A 20021-nucleotide genomic window follows, 5' to 3' on the forward strand; every position below is an offset into this window, starting at 1 on the left:
AGTTTCTCCTTCCTGAGCACCCTCAGGAAGTGTAGGTGCTGCTGGACCTTTTTGACCACTGCTGAAGGTGTTGTCTTACCAGGAGAGGTCTGCAGAGATGTGAACCCCAAGGAATTTGAAGGACTCCACTCACTCCACACTTTCACCATTGACGGGGGGCAGGGGTAGCTCTGTTCCACCTATAGTCCAGGATGAGTTCCTTAGTCTTGGTGATGTTCAGTGCCAAGTTGTTAGCTGTACACCACTCACTGAGTTTCAGGACCTCATCTCTGTAGGCAGCCTCATTCCCCTCTGTTACCACCGTCGTGTCATCCACAAATTTGACAATCATGTTCTTTGGGTGGGCGAGACTGCACTCGTGTGTAGAGCGAGTAGAGAAGTGGGCTCAGCCCTGGGCGAAGCCGGTGCTGAGAGTGCAGATGGATGATAGGTGGGCAGGCTTTGATTTGCCTCAGAACCAGTTTCTCGAAGCACTTGGTGATGACTGGGGTAAGTGCTATGGGGCGGAAGTCATTAAGTTTGGGTTTTATTAAAGCTCCAGGTATGTTTTTGATGACGTAACAACATTTTAACATGGCTTCAAGATCTCAAGTGTAAGCTTTGTGTAATATGAAATATTATATATTAAATATGTAAAATGACTATAGGGTGAGTTTGGGTAATTTGGGGCATTGAGTAATGTGGAACACTTAAGCATTTATGCCAATAATTTGTGTTCTTATCAATTCAACCTCTTAATTTTATATCAGAAAGTTGGATACACTTGTTGTCTGTCTGATAATAAATGGTTTTTCTTCATAGTTGGTCATTTTTTGTTTGACAATGCTTAAATGCAAGAAACTTTGCAAAAAAGGAAGATGTTCAAAGACTTAAGATAATGAAGAAAAAAGTTTTCGAAGTATATTTTATTTATTTGACAGTTGAGATTGCTATTACTTAATTAATTTTTCAGTTATGCTTAGGTAAAAACAACAACAACATTAATAATAATAATGTGTTATGCCATCCATTTCACTTTTTTGATATCCTCTAAATTGATTTGATCTAGTTAGAAAACATGGTAAGGATTCTGGAGAGGTATAATAGGTTTATATAGGTGACTATAAAGTTCTAATAAAATAGTGTCAAACTACAATTTAAAAAAAATGTCCCAGATTATTCAAATTCACCTTACTGTATGTGGCACATTTGATTTCACATTTCCTGCTGTTTTCTGCTCCCCTTGTGTGTCTGTTGTCTTTTCATTGACTCCTGATATTTTTACAGTATGTAACTATGACTAAGAATATTTCTAGTTAAAAAATAACTCAGAACCTTAGATTATTTCTAGTTAAAAAATAACTCAGAACCTCATAAGGCCAAAAGTTAGTGCAACAAAATGTTAGAAATGACCTGATTTAAATCAGTTTGACTTTCATCACAGCAACAAAACACCACCCTTAAAAAAAAAAGCAAAATGTTAAAATAATTATAAATTAAAAAATGAATGAAATTATTAAATACATTTTTAGAAGGACTTAAGAGCAATGTGGTAATACACTAAGAGCATGTTTTTCTTACTAATACTGTCTAAAGTAATTACTCAAAAAAAAAAAAAAAAAAAAGAACAAAAAACAAAAAAACAAACAAAAAAAAAGAAACAACTGAATAAAATGCTTGCTGTGCAATGAAGTAAATGTATCCTCTGTAAACTTTACAAATGTGTAAATACATAAAGATATGATTGTTAATTTAAAGGACGTAGTGTCACGTGGTGGTTGTGTGTTTTGTTCATCTCTGTCCACACAAACCTTTGGCCTCATAACTGTTAGGAAGCCTGACACATGTGATCAAGAGGGAGATTCAGCCTGTAATCACAGCCCAGTTTTAGGGCTCTGACTATGATCAGATAGTGCTTTTCAGAAGTAAATAATGTAAGTATTGTTTATTCTCTTTATCTTGTAAGCTTTCAGTCTTCTATTTACAATTATTGACATGATTGTTACACATTATGATGATACTTGATGACTTTTTTTTATTCAGTTGTATTCACGTGGGGTTCTTAAAAGAACAACACAATGAAGAAAAAGTATTCAGATTCAGTAGAAACGAGTAGAGTGAATGCAGTTTTTCCGGTAAGCTTAGAATTCCATTTTTTCTTGCTTGCTTTGGTACCATTTTATTATCAGAACTGTTTTTTCAAAGCTTTAAATGCATTCTGCAAAGCAATTCATGCATATATCAAAACTCAAACAAAAATCTATTGCAAAATCAAATGACCTGCTTGAAATATTTAATTTCTCTCACAAAATAAGTATTTCTCTCAGTGAACATGTTAGCTTCACAGTGTTTTCAGATCATGCACAGACTATATGAGGCTTATATTGGAAATATATATCATACATTGAACAGGATTTCTATTTTTTCTGGCACCATTTTACTCTTTTCACTCTCAACTTTTTTTAATTTCTTTTAAATTAGTGCAAATGACACATGTCTGACATCATTCTTCATTTTGAAACAAAAGCATATTCAGGAAGTGTGGTTATAGTTTTTGTTGATGGCCAAGTATGTGGACTATACCACTAAAAATTTAGTAATTAGTTTAGTTATCAGTAATCAAATTACTTTTGAAATAAAGTAATCAGAGTAGTAATTAGAAAGTCTTTTAGACTTTTAGAAAGACTAATCAGTAGTCATTATTCTTTTGCAAAGTAATTTGACCAACACTGTCAAAGACTAAAAACTAGTCCATAGGCCGGGGCTTCACATGTGCAGATTCCAGCTGCAGGTGGGATCTATAAAGTACAAGATGTGTGGTAGAGTGCACACGGAGGGTTTTCTAAATTTGGAGCTTGCTTGACTCACACCTCTGGTGGCCACTAGGAGTATGCTCATGCTTAGAAAAATTCCTAAGCAGTTCTTTATAAATGAGGCCCCATATCTGAACTGAAGCAGAGTCCCAATGTCAGTACAGATCTTGCATTCATTTGAAGTGTTGCACTAAATAAAATTACATCAAACTTTGTGAATGCATTCTCTTATTTCCCCCATACACCACAGACTGACTCCACATCACCAGAGCAAAGAACACAGAGCTCAAAATAAAGTTTACATGCTTAGGCATGATCTGTGGTGACATTGACTTTTTGCTCATCAAGATCATACATCAATCATTTGTCTGTGTTGTACAACACCCGGATCCTTTTCTGTCTCATTTTAGATTAGATTTTAAGTAGATAGATGTGAGTGACTCCCTGGGCAACAGGATGTCATGTTTCAGTTAAACATATCATGTCCAATCAACTGTGTGGGCACGTGTGACAACACTGCATTTTCCATCATTGCCTTTTTTGTCTTTGCCTGCCTTGCAAGGTGCCTGCAGCAGCCTTGATCTCACGATATTACTGGTGCCTACGCAACGGTGTTGCAGGGTGGCTCACCTGCTGCCGCCTTACTCATCTTAAACAAGGCTTCAAGCTTTGATTTGACGTCTTAAAAATACATGGCTTCAATATATTTGTTGCAGCCAGATTATTAAAGCATTTTGTCAAGCACACACTGACACCTAAAGCGCAGCACGCACCAAACGTCTCTGCATTTCAACTAACGCTGCTTGTAATATACAGGCCTTTGATTTAGGCAGTGTTTTTAAATAGTAAAAATGTGCTGATGTTATTGATTGATCTGAAAGTTCAACTCCATTATTATCTCTAGATTTCTATCCTGATTTGAAAGAGAGAAAGACAGGAAAGGCAGTGCAGAGCTACAAGAAACTCACAAAGGAATCATACATTTCCTTAAAAGCTATAATTCCTTAATTTGTATTCTTGTTTGTTTTTCTCCTTGAGTCACACAATGGAGACCTGTGGACTGTAAATCTGACAGGAGACACCAGGATGGACAATGAGGCTGTACAACGCCCAGCTGGATTTAGAAAATACTACCAGAGCTTCCAGACCCTCAAACCCATCCGCTTTTCTTCACCTGAGTTAGTATCTTTTTATTTTTACTTTTTTTTTTTCATTTGATTTGTTGCTTTGACAGACTTTTTCATACCAAGATTTAGTTTGTTTTCAAACTTGATAGTTTTAACTGCTCAGTGCTCACAAGTGGTCTTCCAGTGCGATCGCGTGATGTTGCTGTGACGTATCTGGTCATCTTAAACAAGTTTTAGTGCTGTCTTCCTACTGGTGAAGACAGGGCGACAGGGTTACTTGCAGTCCAACTGCTTAAATTGGCATTTTCTACCATTGTAAAAGAGAGAACCAGCCCATAATGGACAGAGCATTGAGACAGAAGAAAACAAACATTGACAGAGAATTAAGGAGGCAATTGAATTAGGGAAATGCGCCTACGGGATACTGGGATACTGTCCTGAAGAAGTCGTGCTGTAGATGGTGCCATCATCCTATTTAAATCAGCTGATCAGACACATCACAGCAACATCATGTGATCACTCTGAGGAAGACTTAGGGTGTAGTCACACTGTCCCAGAATGTATTTCAGTATGTATTTCATGAATAAAGACAACCAAACTCTGATCCAGACCAAGCAAGCGGACTGAGACCGACCTGAAGAGGTGGGTCTTGGTCTGCTTCCAAATGATGTGGTTCGCTTATGGTCTAAATGCATATGGCCTCCATCCGAAACAAACACAGAAAACGTGCACCTTTTTGGGCTTGACGAAACACCATCAGAAGGGAGAGACACACAGGGAGAGCCCATGGTCAAAGGGCCTGTTCACCCCAAGGCAGTGTGAGCTGTGCCCATTAGTGAAAATTATGCAACTTTAAGTGCAAATGAATAAGAGACCTGGGTATTTCTGTAAACATTCCTCACGTTGGCCATTTAAATGTGGACGTGTATTCTGGTACTTGCCTTGTCCATCACATAACGCTCTTTCATGTCCACAGTGTAAAGGCACAATCCACAAAAATAGCCCAATACAATGATCATTTAACACATGTAATGTGAACGCTTTACTTGATATTTCTTACCGTTATGAATATGGAGCAAGAGCTGGAACAGGATGCAAAACTGGTCTGACGATCCCCACCGTCAGTGTCATATGCACGTCCAACGTCCGTCATGACACTGATGCACTGCTCAAGATAGGTTGGAGGTCTAATTTTGCAGCGTCAACAGAGTGTCTCCAAGGTTTTTGGTAGGGGAAAGATGGGAAATAAACACGCAGTGTCAAAATTTACTTTCAATGCCAAATAAGTTAACTAAAGTCAAGACAATGACATAAACAACGTGCACTGCATCCAAGGCCTGCACCTGATTAGGTCCCCGCGGGTCACCCAACAGTCTACACGGGCGGACCTCCGAGCCCATCCCGACAGTGAGTCCTGGTTCAGTTCTGGTTTAGTCCTGGTTTAGTCCTGCTTTAGTCCTCCTGGTTCAGTCCTGGAATCAGTCCTAGGTTAGTCCTGGTTTAGTCCTGGGTTAGTTCTGGATTAGTCCTAGTTCAGTCCATGGTGTGTTTCTTCTGCTAATGCCTGTGGAGTGATGACAGTCGAGCCGAATCTGTGAATTTGTATTCGTAATGAAGAAAGCGTGACCGTTTTATTTCATTTTGTGATTGTAATTCTTGAAGTCATAACTTTTCAATTCATATTTTGATGGCTGCTTCAGCTAGAATGCTCTTAATCTGTATGAAATTTATCACGGACACGGGCAGATAACGGGTGTAATAATAATGGGTCTGGGTGGGTGCGGGTTTAACTTCGATATAATCACGGGTTAACGGGTGCGTGTGGTGATGTACTGCGCGGGGGTAGGCAGGGGTAGTTCTCCAAAAATTGACCTGTGCAGAACTCTGGTGCATACCCATGTTAAGAACAAAAACCAAGTACAAAATGCGATGTCTGAAAACGGCGAGAAGATGTGCAAGCTGGCATAGCAGGAGCACTCCGCACTGGGCTCACACCAGAAGCTATTTGCTCCTCTGTCTGCATATCCAGGTCTAAGAGCACAAAACATCTCATAAAGACCTCAAAACTAGACCAGAGTTTAACTGCACTGGATTAAGATTAAACCATACTGTGTTACTGTGTCTTCTTGCCCCTTGTCTCATCATCTCCCTGTTAAGACATGTTTCTTCAAATAAATAAATAAAATCCGCAAATGAAGTCCACAGAAAACATATACAACTCTTTAACTCTGGTCTATTAGCCAGGTCTTCTTTAGTTTTAAGAGTAACTAATTACTTGTTCCTCTGCTGTAACACCGTTATTGTTACTGTCAGTGTAACAAGGCTCTTTATTTTACCTTGAGTCTCATGAGCGGTGACAGATCAGACTGTGCTCTCTCTCTCTCTTTCAGGAGCCACAGCCAAATTTTTTCTTTGTTTTGGGAAGTAAACCAAAGCGAGACGAGGGAATAGAAGAATTATCAGACTATGTTACTTTGCACTCTACTGCACATCTCTTGCAGAAGGTGCAGCTATCCTGTCTGGGATCATGTCTGTTTTGTAGAATTTCAGCAGATTTCAGGCTTTCCCAGGGGCTAGGCTAGTTGTATTGGTCAGGTATGAGTGTATGTACAGGTACTGAAGTTAGAGCCATTTTGTTATTTTCATCATTTAGGCAGTCACCGGCTAAATGCACATATGGGTCATTAAGACGTATCCCACTCACTGATGTTAATTTAGCATCATAACTTATTTTATCACACAGCGATAAACTGTTTTAGTGCGTTGACAACAGCACTAAGTGTTGCAAATTCATGTTAACTGCACAGACTGCACTCGTATTGCAGGTTGCACATGTATCCGCTGTATTGATGAACAAATAATCTGTAAATGTCAGCCACTCCAGTAGATGGCCAAATAAATGTGGACAATTTTAGTTAAGTTACTAGTTATTAGTTATTTCACTGTTAAAAGTATTTGTGTTTTTTCAGTTTTTCTTTTCCATGTAGTCTTCACACTGCTAGCTGATATGATTTAAGTCAGTAAAAATACTGGCACCAGTCAAAGCTCTCTGCGTCTTGATTGAATCTGAGGGGCCACAATATAATGGCAAGGCAAGTTTATTTGTATAGCACAATTCGTACACAAAGTAATTCAAAGTGCTTTACAGAATAAGAAATACATTAAAATCATAATAAAAACAAATCAAAACATAAATAATCATGAAGATTAAAATTAAAAAAGAGAGACATAAATTGGAGAGAAGAGTGCGGAATGAAAACCTTTCAGTTATATGCACAGTTAAACAGAAATGTTTTGAGCCTGGATTTAAACAGCATCACAGAAGAGTCTGTCTCACATGTTCAGGAAGACTGTTCCAGGTTTTAGCTGCATGAACCTGAAACGCTGACTCCCCTTGTTTAGTCCTGACTCTGGGCACCAGCAGGAGGCCGGTCCCTGAGGTCCTCAGAGTGCGAGATGGTTCATACGACACTAACATGTCACAGATGTACTTTGGTGCTCGGCCATGGAGAGACTTGTACACAAGCAGAGCTGCTTTAAAGTCTATTCTCTGAGGCACAGGAAGCCAGTGCAGAGACCTGAGCACAGGACTTATGTGCTCGTACTTCCTAGTTCGAGTCAGGACCCGAGCTGCAGCGTTCTGGATGTTCTGCAGCTGTTTCACAGCTCGTTTGGAGAGACCAGTGAGCAGACCATTACAGTAGTCTAATCTACTGGAGACAAACACATGGATAAGTTTCTCCAAGGCTGCTTTAGACAGTAAACCTTTGATTTTTGCTATGTTTTTTAGATGGTAAAAGGCTGCAGATGTTATTGATTTGATGTGGCTGTTAAAGTTCAAGTCTGAGTCCATTATTACCCCTAGATTTCTTGCCTGATTTGAAGGTTTTAGAGAGAGAGACTGGAGGTGACTGCAGACACTGTCCCTTTGTTTTTGTGGACCAAACACTATGACTTCAGTCTTGTCAGAGTTTAGCTGGAGAAAGTTGTTTTGCATCCACACACTGACTGATCTGTTGGATGCAGTGACCAAGTGAGTCCACTGGTCCATAGTCTCCTGCTGCCAGAGAGAGACGTAGATCTGAGTGTCATCTGCTGCATAATTGTGGTAGGACACGTTATTGCTGCTTATTAACTGGCCTAATGGCAGCATGTAGAGATTGAACAACAGGGGGCCCAGGATTGACCCCTGAGGCACCCCACAGGTCAGGGCCATGTGATCTGAGACACAGTTTCCAATTTCAACAAAATACTTCCTGTCTTCTAGATAGGACTTGAACCAGTTTAGTACAGTACCAGAGATGCCCACCCAGTCCTCCAGTCTCTGTAAGAGGATCCCATGATCGACAGTGTCAAAAGCAGCACTCAGATCTAACAGGATCAAGACTGAGACTTTGCCTGCATCAGTGTTCAGGCGGATGTCATTTGTCACCTTGATAAGAGCAGTCTCAGTGCTGTGGTGGGCTCTAAAACCTGACTGGAAAACATCAAAGGAGTTGTTCATTTGGAGAAAGTTCGTAAGCTGTTGGTAAACAGCTTTTTCAAGGACTTTGCCAAAAAATGGCAGATTTGAGATGGGTCGGAAATTGTTCAGTACTGTGGCATCAAGACTGCTCTTCTTTAGGAGAGGTTTAATGAAAGCAGTTTTCAATGCATTTGGGAATGTTCCAGATTGAAGTGACATGTTAACTATGTGAGTGAGTGGTGAAAGTAAACTGTTGAGGATGGACTTTAGAAATCTAGTGGGTAACATGTCCAGGCAGCAAGTAGATGAACTCAGACTGGTAACAATCTCTAAAACAGTTTTGTCAGTTACAGGTACAGTACAGCTCTAAGTATCTCTGTGGCTGCATGCTTGTTATTTGTGTTGTGGAATTGATGGCATTTTTGATGCCCTGAACTTTGTCATTAAAGAAAACTGCAAACTCATTACAATTAGATGTGGAAATCAGTTCTAGTGGCAGTGGAGCTGGAGGGTTTGTTAATCTGTTCACTGTTGCAAACAGGACACGAGAGTTGTTACTGCAATTACCAATAATGTATGAAAAATACTTCTCTCTTGTTTTACTCAAAGTGTAGTTGTACATATGCATTGTTCCTCTGTAAATCTCATAATGAACCTGGAGGTTTGACTTGCGCCATTTCCGCTCAGCCTTCCGGCACTCCATTTTCTGTGCTCTGACTGAGTCATCATTCCTCCACGGAGCTTTTTGCCTATCTTTAACCATTTTAACCTTTATCGGGGCAATGGCATCCAGAACATTCAAAACACTCAAAGTCACAGAGTTCAACACATCACCAACATTAGAACATGAGGCAATTTCAAAATTTATCATTTCCATGAACAGTGCACCTGTGTTTTCATTTATGTGTCTTCTTCGAACAACTGTAGGAGCAATATAATCCGTCTATAGAGACAGTAATTGGCTAGAAAAAAAGAGATTAGAAATAAAGTAAACCAATCAAACGAAGTGATAGGAGGCCCAAAAAATTATTCTGACATTTCACTGGTGTAGCGTTGACAAGTGGGTGAATAATAGTTTTCATCATATAGATACATGCCGTTTCATGTGAATTTTATGGATATACATCATTGTTTGGCGACTCTTTATGACGGGACCACAAACAGACAACTATAGCGGGAGGGACTTTGGAGTTTACAGATGTCTAAAATATTAGCGACGCAAAATAATAGTGGACACAGCCCTCTGCTCACGCTCATGGATCTATAATAAAAATGCTTACACTACATATCGTAAGTGCAGCTCATGTAATACTGTAATGCTGTTTGGACATAGTCTACTGTATAAAGGGGACAGCTGTTTGCCCTGTGCTGTTGTGATGGTACAGTTGTGATTTTGAGTTCTTTACTCAGCTATGGTGTATTTTATTTGAACTTAAATCACTCAGTAACGCATTTACTAACACAGCTACTCTGAGGGAATAGTAATGGATAACTGTAACTAATTACATGCCCTGCACTGCCATTACTTTGAATTACTTTGAGAAAAATATGGAGCACGTGTTGATGTTGGCCAATCAAATGTTACAGCAGAAGTATAGCTCCTCACGTGTCCAATCACAGGACTGTTTACTACTGATCCTGGGTCAGTTTTAAAGTGCTCTGGGAATACGGAGGGTGGGTCTGAGTCAAATCTTTTATATTTCTTGATTCACTGATATGTCTACCTCTGAGACTTTTGGCCCACACAATTGATGCAGCCTATTTTATTAAATTATATTACTGAACAGTGAAATTAACTCGTAACATAACATTTTCCCATGGGCATTTTTAGTCTATGTAGCCTGTAGCCTGACTTTTTACTAGTGTTTCTGCTGTTATTTTTTCTGGAATTGTTTTACACATAACCTGCAAGAAGTGCAGCCATTTAATTGTTACATCTTTTTATTAATGATTAAATTTATTATGAGTAATATTTATTAATGTAGTTATTTTGATACATATTGCTAAAGATGCAAAGTGCAGTGTGCTTCCAATTACATTTTCAAGATATAGTCAAAAATCCTACCTGCGCCCCTGATGGTGTGTTATCCCCAGTTCAGGGGGACAGTCTGATCAGCTGAATTGTGTGTTCCTGTGGGCTCTTGGTCCGAGTTTTTTTTGCTGGCACACATACATGCCGCCCCACCACAAGCCGCTGTGCTCCCTTTGTGGGAATTTTAGGATTTTTTTTTTTCATAAAAAAATCTGTGATGCCCTACCTCAGAAACTATTGAAAAAATTACTTTCAAAAAGTGTGTGTGATACCTGAGGACTAGGACTACTAATCTATCACCTAAATTCCCAACCAGAACCTGAATCCCTGCAAATACGTTGTCTCGAGAGCGCTGTTTCCACACTCTGCCCACAGCCAACTGCAACCGCACGGCAGCAGATACTGCAGTCAGTGGGGCTTACAAGTCACTGTAAAACTGCACGGAACCCAAAGCATACCACACCTGCAGTCAGGGTACACTGCAGGCTAGTCAAGTTGTGACCACAGAGAATCACAGGGTTCACACTTAACACAGAGGAATCATAAGAGCTGTGCTGTCGGTGTACCTACTACATTAAAAATGCTTTTTTATGAAACATATTTATGGTGACATAAATTGAGAGATGTTAAAAGAGCAAATACATCAGCACTACTTTTGCTATGAGTATGTGTAATGGGACATGGACATTTGCCCAACCTGTAACTGGATATACAGTGTTTGTGTATTCATAGAGTCTGTACTTTCAGAGGGTTTTTGATTCGGGTGTGAAATCCTTTTAGACTGTGGGTGATCACAAATTGTAGTTTTTTGCCCTTGTGTTCAATATTGAAAGTGACTGTTAGGACTAACGTCCTTTACTACGCAAGAACAGACCTGCAGTATTGAAAAAAGAAGGTGAATTCAGTGATCAGCTCAAGTATGATTCTGAATGAGAGCTATGGCAAGTGTTCTGAGAAAGAGACTGAGAACTGAGAAATGCTCAATATCATTTGACCACCTAAGCCACAGTTCAGGTAAATGTTTGAATCAAATGATTAAAAATTTTTTTGTTGTGCTAAAACAAATGAAAAACTGTAGTAATATATGTAATGTTACATGACAAAGAAAATGTAGAAATATTTCCAGTTATCAAACAATGTTAGTTTAACATTGAAGTTTAACATTTAGCAACATTCCCTAAAAATCCCTTCATGCTGTATGTATTCATTTTTCTTCAACATATAATTTTTTTATGTGTCACACAGGTCAAATCCACAAGACAATGCAGGTTTTCTATCCTTTTCTACATTTGCCTGGATGACAACTATTTTGTGGTCTGTTTTCCGAAAAAAATTTGACTTAAATTCACTTTGTATATCGCCATATGATGCATCTGATTTCAGCACAGACAGGTCAGAATGAGAAATTATAATTTATATGAAGTGCCGGAAAAACTAATGCTCAAGAAGAAATTATGTAGTTGTAATTGTACTATTTTGCACTATTTCATGTCTCTGTTACAGACTTAACAGATTATGGGAAGAGGAAATGGCCAGAGTGGGAGAAGACAAAGCATCTTTAAGTCGAGTGCTGAGGAGGTTTCTGAGAACCAGGCTCATTGTGTCCTTTATTGTTGGAGCTTTTGCAATGCTGGCAGCATTTCTAGGGCCAGTAAGTCACCACATATAATATGAGATCTATACTAGGTTTAGGGTACGCTATTTGTGGGTTGAAATTCAAGTAATTAAAAGTCAAACAGTCTGTGATGGTGTTTTTTTAAAAAAACAAACATTCTGTCTCTCACTGAATGCACAGCACCATATAGGTACAATATGTGTCAAAATATTCAATGCATAATGTTGTTTTTTTGACTAAACATGTTTCAGATGACGCCTGTACTTTAAATGAGAGATAATAAAGCTGAGGAAGTACTTGTTTTGGAGACCATACAGTATTGGATTTAAAACAAGCAATTCCTAGTCCAGTTTAAAATTATAATGTTAAACTACAATTATGTGATGTTATGTAACATTGAGTTTTGTTGAAATCTTTCCATAGGCTATAATGGTTTATCAGATTCTTCAATACATTAGTCATCCAGAGACTCACACATTAGCCAGAGGAGTAGGTCTGGCCTTGGGGTTGTTCACATCTGAATTCAGCAAAGGTTTCTTCATTTCTCTGTTCTGGGCCATCAACCTGCGCTCAGCTGTCAGATTGAAAGGAGCCTTCTCAGCTCTAGCTTTCCAGAAGATCCTCTCCCTTCGAGTCAACAGTGGCCTTCCTATGGGCGAGGTAAGCATCAAAACAGGATTACTGTGTAATATTACTGTGTAATAATTTTGCTTCCATGTCCCTTTTTCTGCAGTTGATTAATGTCTTAAACAGTGATGGGCACCGTGTCTTTGAAGCAGCCACATTAGGGAACTTTTTACTGGTCTCACCAGTGCTTTTAATTACATGTATTGTCTATGCCTGTTACGTGTTGGGTCCTACCGCCCTGGCAGGTGTCATCACCTACATACTTCTAATCCCTTTACAGGTGGATACAAAATGTTTTACAGGATAAGAGATGTTACAAGCTTATACTTCAACTTTATTATTTTTACAATTATTCTGGGCAGATCTATATCAGCAAAATGATTGAAAAATTCAAATTTCTTGCCATTAAGTCAACTGATAAACGAATTCGCAAAATGAATGAGATTCTAAATGGCATCAAATTTATCAAGATGTATGCCTGGGAAGAAAGCTTTGAGAAGGAAGTTGCAGGTATAATTTCATTTTTTTAATGTGTCGTATTATTCTTATATCTTGTATTCACTGATAAGCTCTCACACATGTTTATCATCATTACTTAAATTATATTCAATGTAATCCTTGATATATGATATAATTTATTGATAATAGAAACTACATAAGTGATTTTCTAAACAGAGTAACTCTGTCGAACTACTCCCCCAGGCACAGATTATTTCCATTTGCATTCATCATTGTTCTAAGTCTCAGCCCTGTACTTAAATGCAATTCTTTGAAAAATGTAGACTTTGGGACTTTTGGAATTTTTTAGACAGACATTAAGTCAATGGGCCTGTTTCTATTACAAAGTACAATAGAGTAATTTAGATCCAAATTGAAGTTTACAATAAACACGAAAGAACAATTATATGATATATGAAAGAATTATATGATAGTTACCGAATACAAGACACAAAGCAAATGTGTTGTTTTAACTTTTTTTCCACATAACTATGACTTAAATGGTTATTGAGTGAGCCTTGTCTAATATTGTATCTTATATTTGTGTTGTAGGTATCAGGAAGGAAGAAAGGAGAAATATTAGAAATGCCAGTTATTTTGAGAATACCAATATCAGCATCTCTACTCTTTCTCCTCTCGTTACCACAGTGATCACTTTTTTGGTGCACACTGCCTTTGGCTTATCACTGACTCCTGCTAATGTAAGTGACCCTCTGTCTTTCCAAGACCTACAATATATTTAGTAACACTACTACAAACACATATCCATTACACTGCAGAACTATAATGATGGCTTTAGAATGTTCATTTTTATGGTTATAGGCTCAGGGTTGCAAAATTTCAGGAATTTTCAAAGTTGGAAAATTTGAATGAAAATGAATAGAAACGTTGTCCTTCCTCTCTTTAGAATGAGTGATGCACAGAAACATCACAACCTTAAATTATGCCGATGTACTAACATATCTGTGCTTTCATAGTCACAGTCAAGACAGTTCTAGTTTCATTGCCAGATGTGATGAGGTTTGATGAGGAAGACGTTTTAGACATCCCAGTTAACACATATGGCATTTAAGGGTTAGACTTGTTCCACATAGTGTTATATTTGTCTTAATGTTACAGTGGGTTGTATTTGTATCTCAGGTGCTATTGTCTCAAACAGTATGAAACTGATGAAGATCAGTCCTATCTGAGCACACACGGTCATTTCTTTTGGATCACACACCAAACAAATGACTTATCAACATAATAAAGGAGCACTATAAAACCAATCTGACTAGGCTGAGATACACAAAACTTAAAAGAGAATTTACAAAAGCACATGGCAGATGCTGTACACAAGATTAATAGGTACTCATTGTTAATGTAAATTTTAAATGTTTCCTAGGCAAGAGGAAACACATACTACATTGTAACAAAAATGTTTTCTCTTCCCCAGGCATTTTCCACCATTTCCATATTTAATGCAATGAGGTTCAGTCTCACTGTATTACCTATAGCTATCAGAGCTATTGCTATTGCTGATGTTTCTGTTGGACGCCTCCAGGTAATCTTTTTAAAAAAATGAAAATCCCTGTATTCAAAACTTGTCATATTTTATTTTATATGGATAATTTGGACACTTCAAAAGAAATGGTTGTAAATATTATTTTGCTTTTGACAAAATATCATATTCATTGTAGTAAATGGAGAGGGAACAAACCCTCATTTTCTTGTTTTAAGAATTAATTTACTTGGAATGTTATGTTTCTATATTGTGATGCCCTCTAAAAAAAAAGAAGAAAAAAAAAAAAAGGAGTTAGATGGGTTAAATATGTACTATGAACTGCCTGTTGTTTCCCATCATGGAATCAACCCACATGAAGATTAAATGCACTTCTTTGAAAAAATGTAGTCTTGTAGGACTACAGTGTTTTTAGACTTTTTTAGACAGATATGCAGTTAATGGGCCTGTTTCTAACACAAAGTACAATAGAGTAATTTAATTTACACCCCCTAGTGTGTTCTTATTTTTACTTGTCCTCTTTAAGTGTTTGTTAGTTTATGTTCTAACAGATACTATTCTGTTACAGAAAGTACTGCGTGTCAAGAATCCAGAACCATACCTGACTGGAGGAAAGGACCCAGACTTGGCTGTAGTCATGGAGAATGCTACACTCTCTTGGGTCGGACCAGATGAAGAGACAGAACCTAAGACTCAGACTGAAGACAAGGAGCAACCTTCAGAACCCCAGTTGGAGGTCAAGCCCACTTTGAAGAACATCTCCTTCACATTACCAAAGGTACACAGCTGTTTATAAAGTCTTTCTTGTGTTTCTTTATCATATTTTTTCTTGAAACCGAAAGTTTCAGTGAGCTTTGAGTTGGACATTGTAAGCAGAAAATTGCTTAATTGTACTATCATGCCTTACGGTAATTGTGTCAGTGGTATAGCTGTTTGAATATGATTCATTATGATATTTTTTGTAGCAATACATTACACTTCAGAAAACATGTCTTACATACATACATACATACATACATACATTTTCGTCCACTTATCCGGGGCCGGGTTGCGGGGGCAGCAGCCTAAGCAGGGACTCCCAGACTTCCCTCACCCCAGACACGTCCTCCAGCTCCTCCGGGGGAATCCCGAGACGTTCCCAGGCCAGCCGAGAGACATAGTCCCTCCAGCGTGTCCTGGGTCTTCCCCGGGGCCTCCTCCCGGTGGGACATGCCCAGAACACCTCCCGAGGGAGGCGCCCAGGAGGCATCCGGAACAGATGCCCGAGCCACCTCAGCTGGCTCCTCTCGACGTGGCTACATACATACATACTAAAAATGCTAAAATTTTTTTACATAAATTCTCGGTGTAGTACATACCTTTCTACGTAAGTCTCCAGTTCTGCCGTGGATACATGTACATACTTAGGTTTGGGCGGTAATAATATTACGGTATTCCGCGGTATCAAAAAGTAGCAACGGTATTACTTTCATTACTGCCATTAAAAAAATCTACAGTACATAAGGACCTAATATAATATTATAATTTATTGATACCTAAATTTGTTTGCTCAGCACAAATGAATGTGTGGTTGTATGTTCAGTTTAATGCTATCACGATTTAAAACTAATAGTATCTATAATGTTTCTTTTAACTGTGTGGGGAGATGACGTTTGATTAGTTTTGTTCCACTGTCATGTGACGCTCATAAGGGAGACCAAGACAAGATGGCATGTCCGCCCACAAGCAAATTAGTCCCCCACAAAAAATACTAGTACTTCTGCAATTTGGCAACATTTTGGCTTCAGGTGCACATTTGTATACATTTTACAGAAATGAAACTTAAAACCACATGGCTTAATTGCATAAACTATAAAGCGCTGATAAAAACAGCTCGCTCCTTGTGTGCTGATGCAGTTCAGCTTTTGTCGGACTAAAGGACACACTTCAGTGTATTATATGTGTTCTTTCTGCGACAGAGGATGTGCGGCTGACAGGGACTCTGTTCTGTGTGTTTATCACATTGGAGGTGGTTCATGTGAAACTTTTCAGAGATTATAAATCTGCTGGTCATAGCATAGACCGTACAGCGGTGCGGCTTCGTAGCTTACCAAAGTCGTACTAAAACATTGTGGTAATACAGTAATACCGTATACCCCGGTAAAATCCTGAGAAGGTTTAACAGTATCAAAATTTGGATACCGCCCAACCCTAGAAATATTTTTTTAAATATTTATGCTAATTACCGTTTTCTCTCTCTCTAGGGTAAACTGCTTGGAATTTGTGGGAACGTTGGGAGTGGGAAAACATCCCTCATTGCAGCCATTTTAGAGCAGGTATGATGTATGTAAAATATGACCAGCAGCTCTTCACAATCCAAACAATTTATCTGGCCTGTTTTTGTTTTAGATGTACCTTCAGCAGGGCTCAGTTGTGGTCAATGGCACCTTTGCCTATGTAGCTCAGCAAGCCTGGATATTCCATGGGACTGTCCAAGAAAATATTCTGATGGATGAACCCTTTGATCAGAACAAGTACCAAATTATATATTTATATTTTATACCTTTGTCAGGCAATGTTGCACTGGATAGTTTAGGTCCTATTAGAAAGTTGCCCCAAAATTATAGATGGTTGGTTGGATCTGCTTAGATTATTACTTAAGTACAAGGCAAATATTGATAGCCTATATTCAATATACAGAGTGTCAGTGTGGTGTCAGGTGGACATCACCATGATTTGAATAAAATACATTTACACTAATATATTATATAGTGCCCCCTTAATGTACATGGCCACAAGAGGGCAGTGCTGCTCCTACTAAAGTTATTATTATTATTATTTTTTTTTTTACAGATACGAAAAAGTCCTGAACATCTGTAGTCTCCGTGCTGACTTAGACATTCTTCCATATGGAGATCAAACTGAGGTATGTGTCCTATGGCCCCATGGCTATCTTTCGCTCCCATAGCCTAAATGGCATAGTCTGATTCATCAGCCGGTTTCACTTTGTAAAACTCTTCTGTCAGCATTAGAAATTTGTTCGCTCGACGGTAGGTGGGTACTTTTTTTCATTAAACCAGTCGCTGCTATTTGGTTGTGACAAATGTAATTCGCCGCTAATGGGGCTAATTGGTATATTAAGCTTTTCCCAAATCCCATAGGAAAAAGGGCAATATCGTCTTTCCCCTTGATAAAATTCAAACATTCTCTTTGTTCCGTGTGATTATATTGTTCAAAACTTGACATAATTAGGAATAAAATAGTCAATATTATTTATCAATATTTAGTCTATAGTTTATTACAAAATCAAATGCACATTTCTGCTAACAGATAGGAGAGAGAGGTCTGAACTTGTCAGGAGGGCAGAAGCAGAGGATCAGTTTGGCCAGAGCGGTCTACTCCAACAGAGACATTGTTCTTCTGGATGATCCTCTGTCAGCTGTTGATGCCCATGTGGGGAAACACATCTTTGAAGAATGCATCATGAAGGCACTCCATGGAAAGTCTGTCATACTGATTACACATCAACTACAGGTACTTCAAGGCTTCTCATGAAATGAAATACTGATATGTATGACATCTACATGTTTGGCTTGTCCGTGTGATGTTGTCCTCTCCATTATTCAGTATATGGAGTTTTGTGATAGCATTTTGTTGCTGGAAGATGGAGAGATTGTTGAAAGTGGGCATCACCAGGAGCTGATGGAATTTAATAAGCGCTACGCTCAGCTTATTAGCAACTACCAAAAACAGCAGTCCAAAGTAAGACAGTTTTCAATGAAACATACAAATTATCTGTAACACTATTTTATGCTCATTAGTAACTATTAGCTCATTAGATAGACTTAGTAACTACCTCATTAATGCCATAGATAGCCTATTAATTAAGCCTGAATTGTTCTTCATAAACTAATTAAGATTAATTATTGTGGAGTTATTGTATGTCATAAAACATGTATCTTTTTATCACTTTTAGGCACAGAAAGATGAAAATGAAATATCCATTCCAGACAGAATCCAGGAAGAATCCAATCGAATGGCCCAAGCAGAAAGTGGAATAGATAACCCAGGTTAGTTAATGTTTGAATTTGAATCATGTATTTGTCAAAAGGCATGTAGTAAATACAGAGTGCAGTGCACAGCAGAGACTAGATGTGAGTTAGTAGCAGAACTGCTTTAAAGTCTATTCTCTGAGCCACAGGACTCAGTGCAGAGACCTGAGCACAGGACTTATGTGCTCGTACTTCCTAGTTCGAGTCAGGACCTGAGCTGCAGCATTCTGGATGTACTGCAGCTGTTTCACAGCTTGTTTGGAGAGGTCAGTGAGCAGACCATTACAGTAGTCTAACCTACTGGATGCAGGGATAAGTCTCTCCAAGTCTGATTTAGACAGTATACTATTGATTTTTGTTATGTTTTTAGCTACATATGTTATTGATTTGATGTGGCTGTTAAAATTCAAGTCTGAGCCCATTATTACCCCTAGATTTCTAGTCTGATTTGAAAGTTTTAGAGAGAGAGACTGGAGGTGACTGCTGACACTGTCTCTTTGTTTCTGTGAGTCAAAGACTATGACTTCAGTCTTGTTTGAATTTAGCTGGAGAAAGTTGTTTTGCATCCACACACTGGATCTGGGGCTGAGGGTTCATGGGTCAGGGCCATGTGATCCCAGATCCCAATTTCAACAAAGTGCTTGCTGTCTTCTAGATAGGACTTGAACCAGTTTAGTGCAGTACCAGAGATGTCCACACAGTCCTCTTGTCTCTGTCAGAGGATCTCATGACTGACAGTCAAAAGCAGCACTCAGATCTAACAGAATCAAGACTGGAACTCTGCCTGCTTCAGTGTTCAGGCAGATGTCATTTGTCACCTTGATAAGAGCAGTCTCAGTGCTGGGGTGGGCTCTACAACCTGACTGGAAAACATCAAAGGAGTTGTTCATTTGGAGAAAGTAAATAAGCCTTTGGTTAACAGCTTTTTCAAGGGCTTTGCCAAAAAACGGCAGATTTGAGATGGGTTGGAAATGATTCAGTACTGTGGCATCGATACTGCCCTTCTTTAGGAGAGGCTTAATAACCAACATTAAACTTGTCCTTGTCACATTTTTTTAAGCTGTCCTTCCTCTTGTTACTTTGTTCATCTAGAATCACATACACTTTGACAGCCTTGTCTTGTTGTCTACTCAGGTATATTCTTGCCAAGCAAATCTTTGAACACAATAGAGCAGAGTGACCTTTTCCACACACAGTAGTGCAGCTTGTAATTACCTCTATGGACGTTGTTGTGTCTTTCTCCCCGCCATGCTCTGGAGAAAGGTTTTCCCTGGAAGCCTAAGGTGGTAGCCCTGGGTGAAGATGCAGATGCATAGTTCTAACTACTGCACTC

General features: G+C 38.7%; 1 protein-coding gene across 1 annotated transcript in view; it reads left to right on the forward strand.

The window, feature by feature from the left end:
- Positions 1 to 1243: 1243 nt before the first annotated feature.
- abcc12 (ATP-binding cassette, sub-family C (CFTR/MRP), member 12) overlaps positions 1244 to 20021 on the forward strand; it is a 38708-nt gene continuing 19930 nt past the window's right edge. Inside the window, exons 1-17 of the mRNA XM_055154803.1 lie at positions 1244 to 1913; positions 2023 to 2114; positions 3831 to 3970; positions 11662 to 11808; positions 11920 to 12067; positions 12455 to 12691; positions 12765 to 12938; positions 13021 to 13168; positions 13709 to 13857; positions 14592 to 14699; positions 15226 to 15435; positions 16901 to 16972; positions 17046 to 17170; positions 17490 to 17562; positions 17967 to 18170; positions 18264 to 18398; positions 18613 to 18706. Of these exons, the coding sequence (XP_055010778.1) occupies positions 2058 to 2114; positions 3831 to 3970; positions 11662 to 11808; positions 11920 to 12067; positions 12455 to 12691; positions 12765 to 12938; positions 13021 to 13168; positions 13709 to 13857; positions 14592 to 14699; positions 15226 to 15435; positions 16901 to 16972; positions 17046 to 17170; positions 17490 to 17562; positions 17967 to 18170; positions 18264 to 18398; positions 18613 to 18706 (2221 nt within the window). The 5' untranslated portion in view covers positions 1244 to 1913; positions 2023 to 2057. The remainder of the gene's footprint in view (positions 1914 to 2022; positions 2115 to 3830; positions 3971 to 11661; positions 11809 to 11919; positions 12068 to 12454; positions 12692 to 12764; positions 12939 to 13020; positions 13169 to 13708; positions 13858 to 14591; positions 14700 to 15225; positions 15436 to 16900; positions 16973 to 17045; positions 17171 to 17489; positions 17563 to 17966; positions 18171 to 18263; positions 18399 to 18612; positions 18707 to 20021) is intronic.

The sequence above is a fragment of the Boleophthalmus pectinirostris genome, unplaced genomic scaffold, assembly GCF_026225935.1.
Source record: "Boleophthalmus pectinirostris isolate CB_2022bp ecotype Guang Dong unplaced genomic scaffold, ASM2622593v1 HiC_scaffold_19, whole genome shotgun sequence".
NCBI classification, from domain to species: Eukaryota; Metazoa; Chordata; class Actinopteri; order Gobiiformes; family Gobiidae; genus Boleophthalmus; species Boleophthalmus pectinirostris.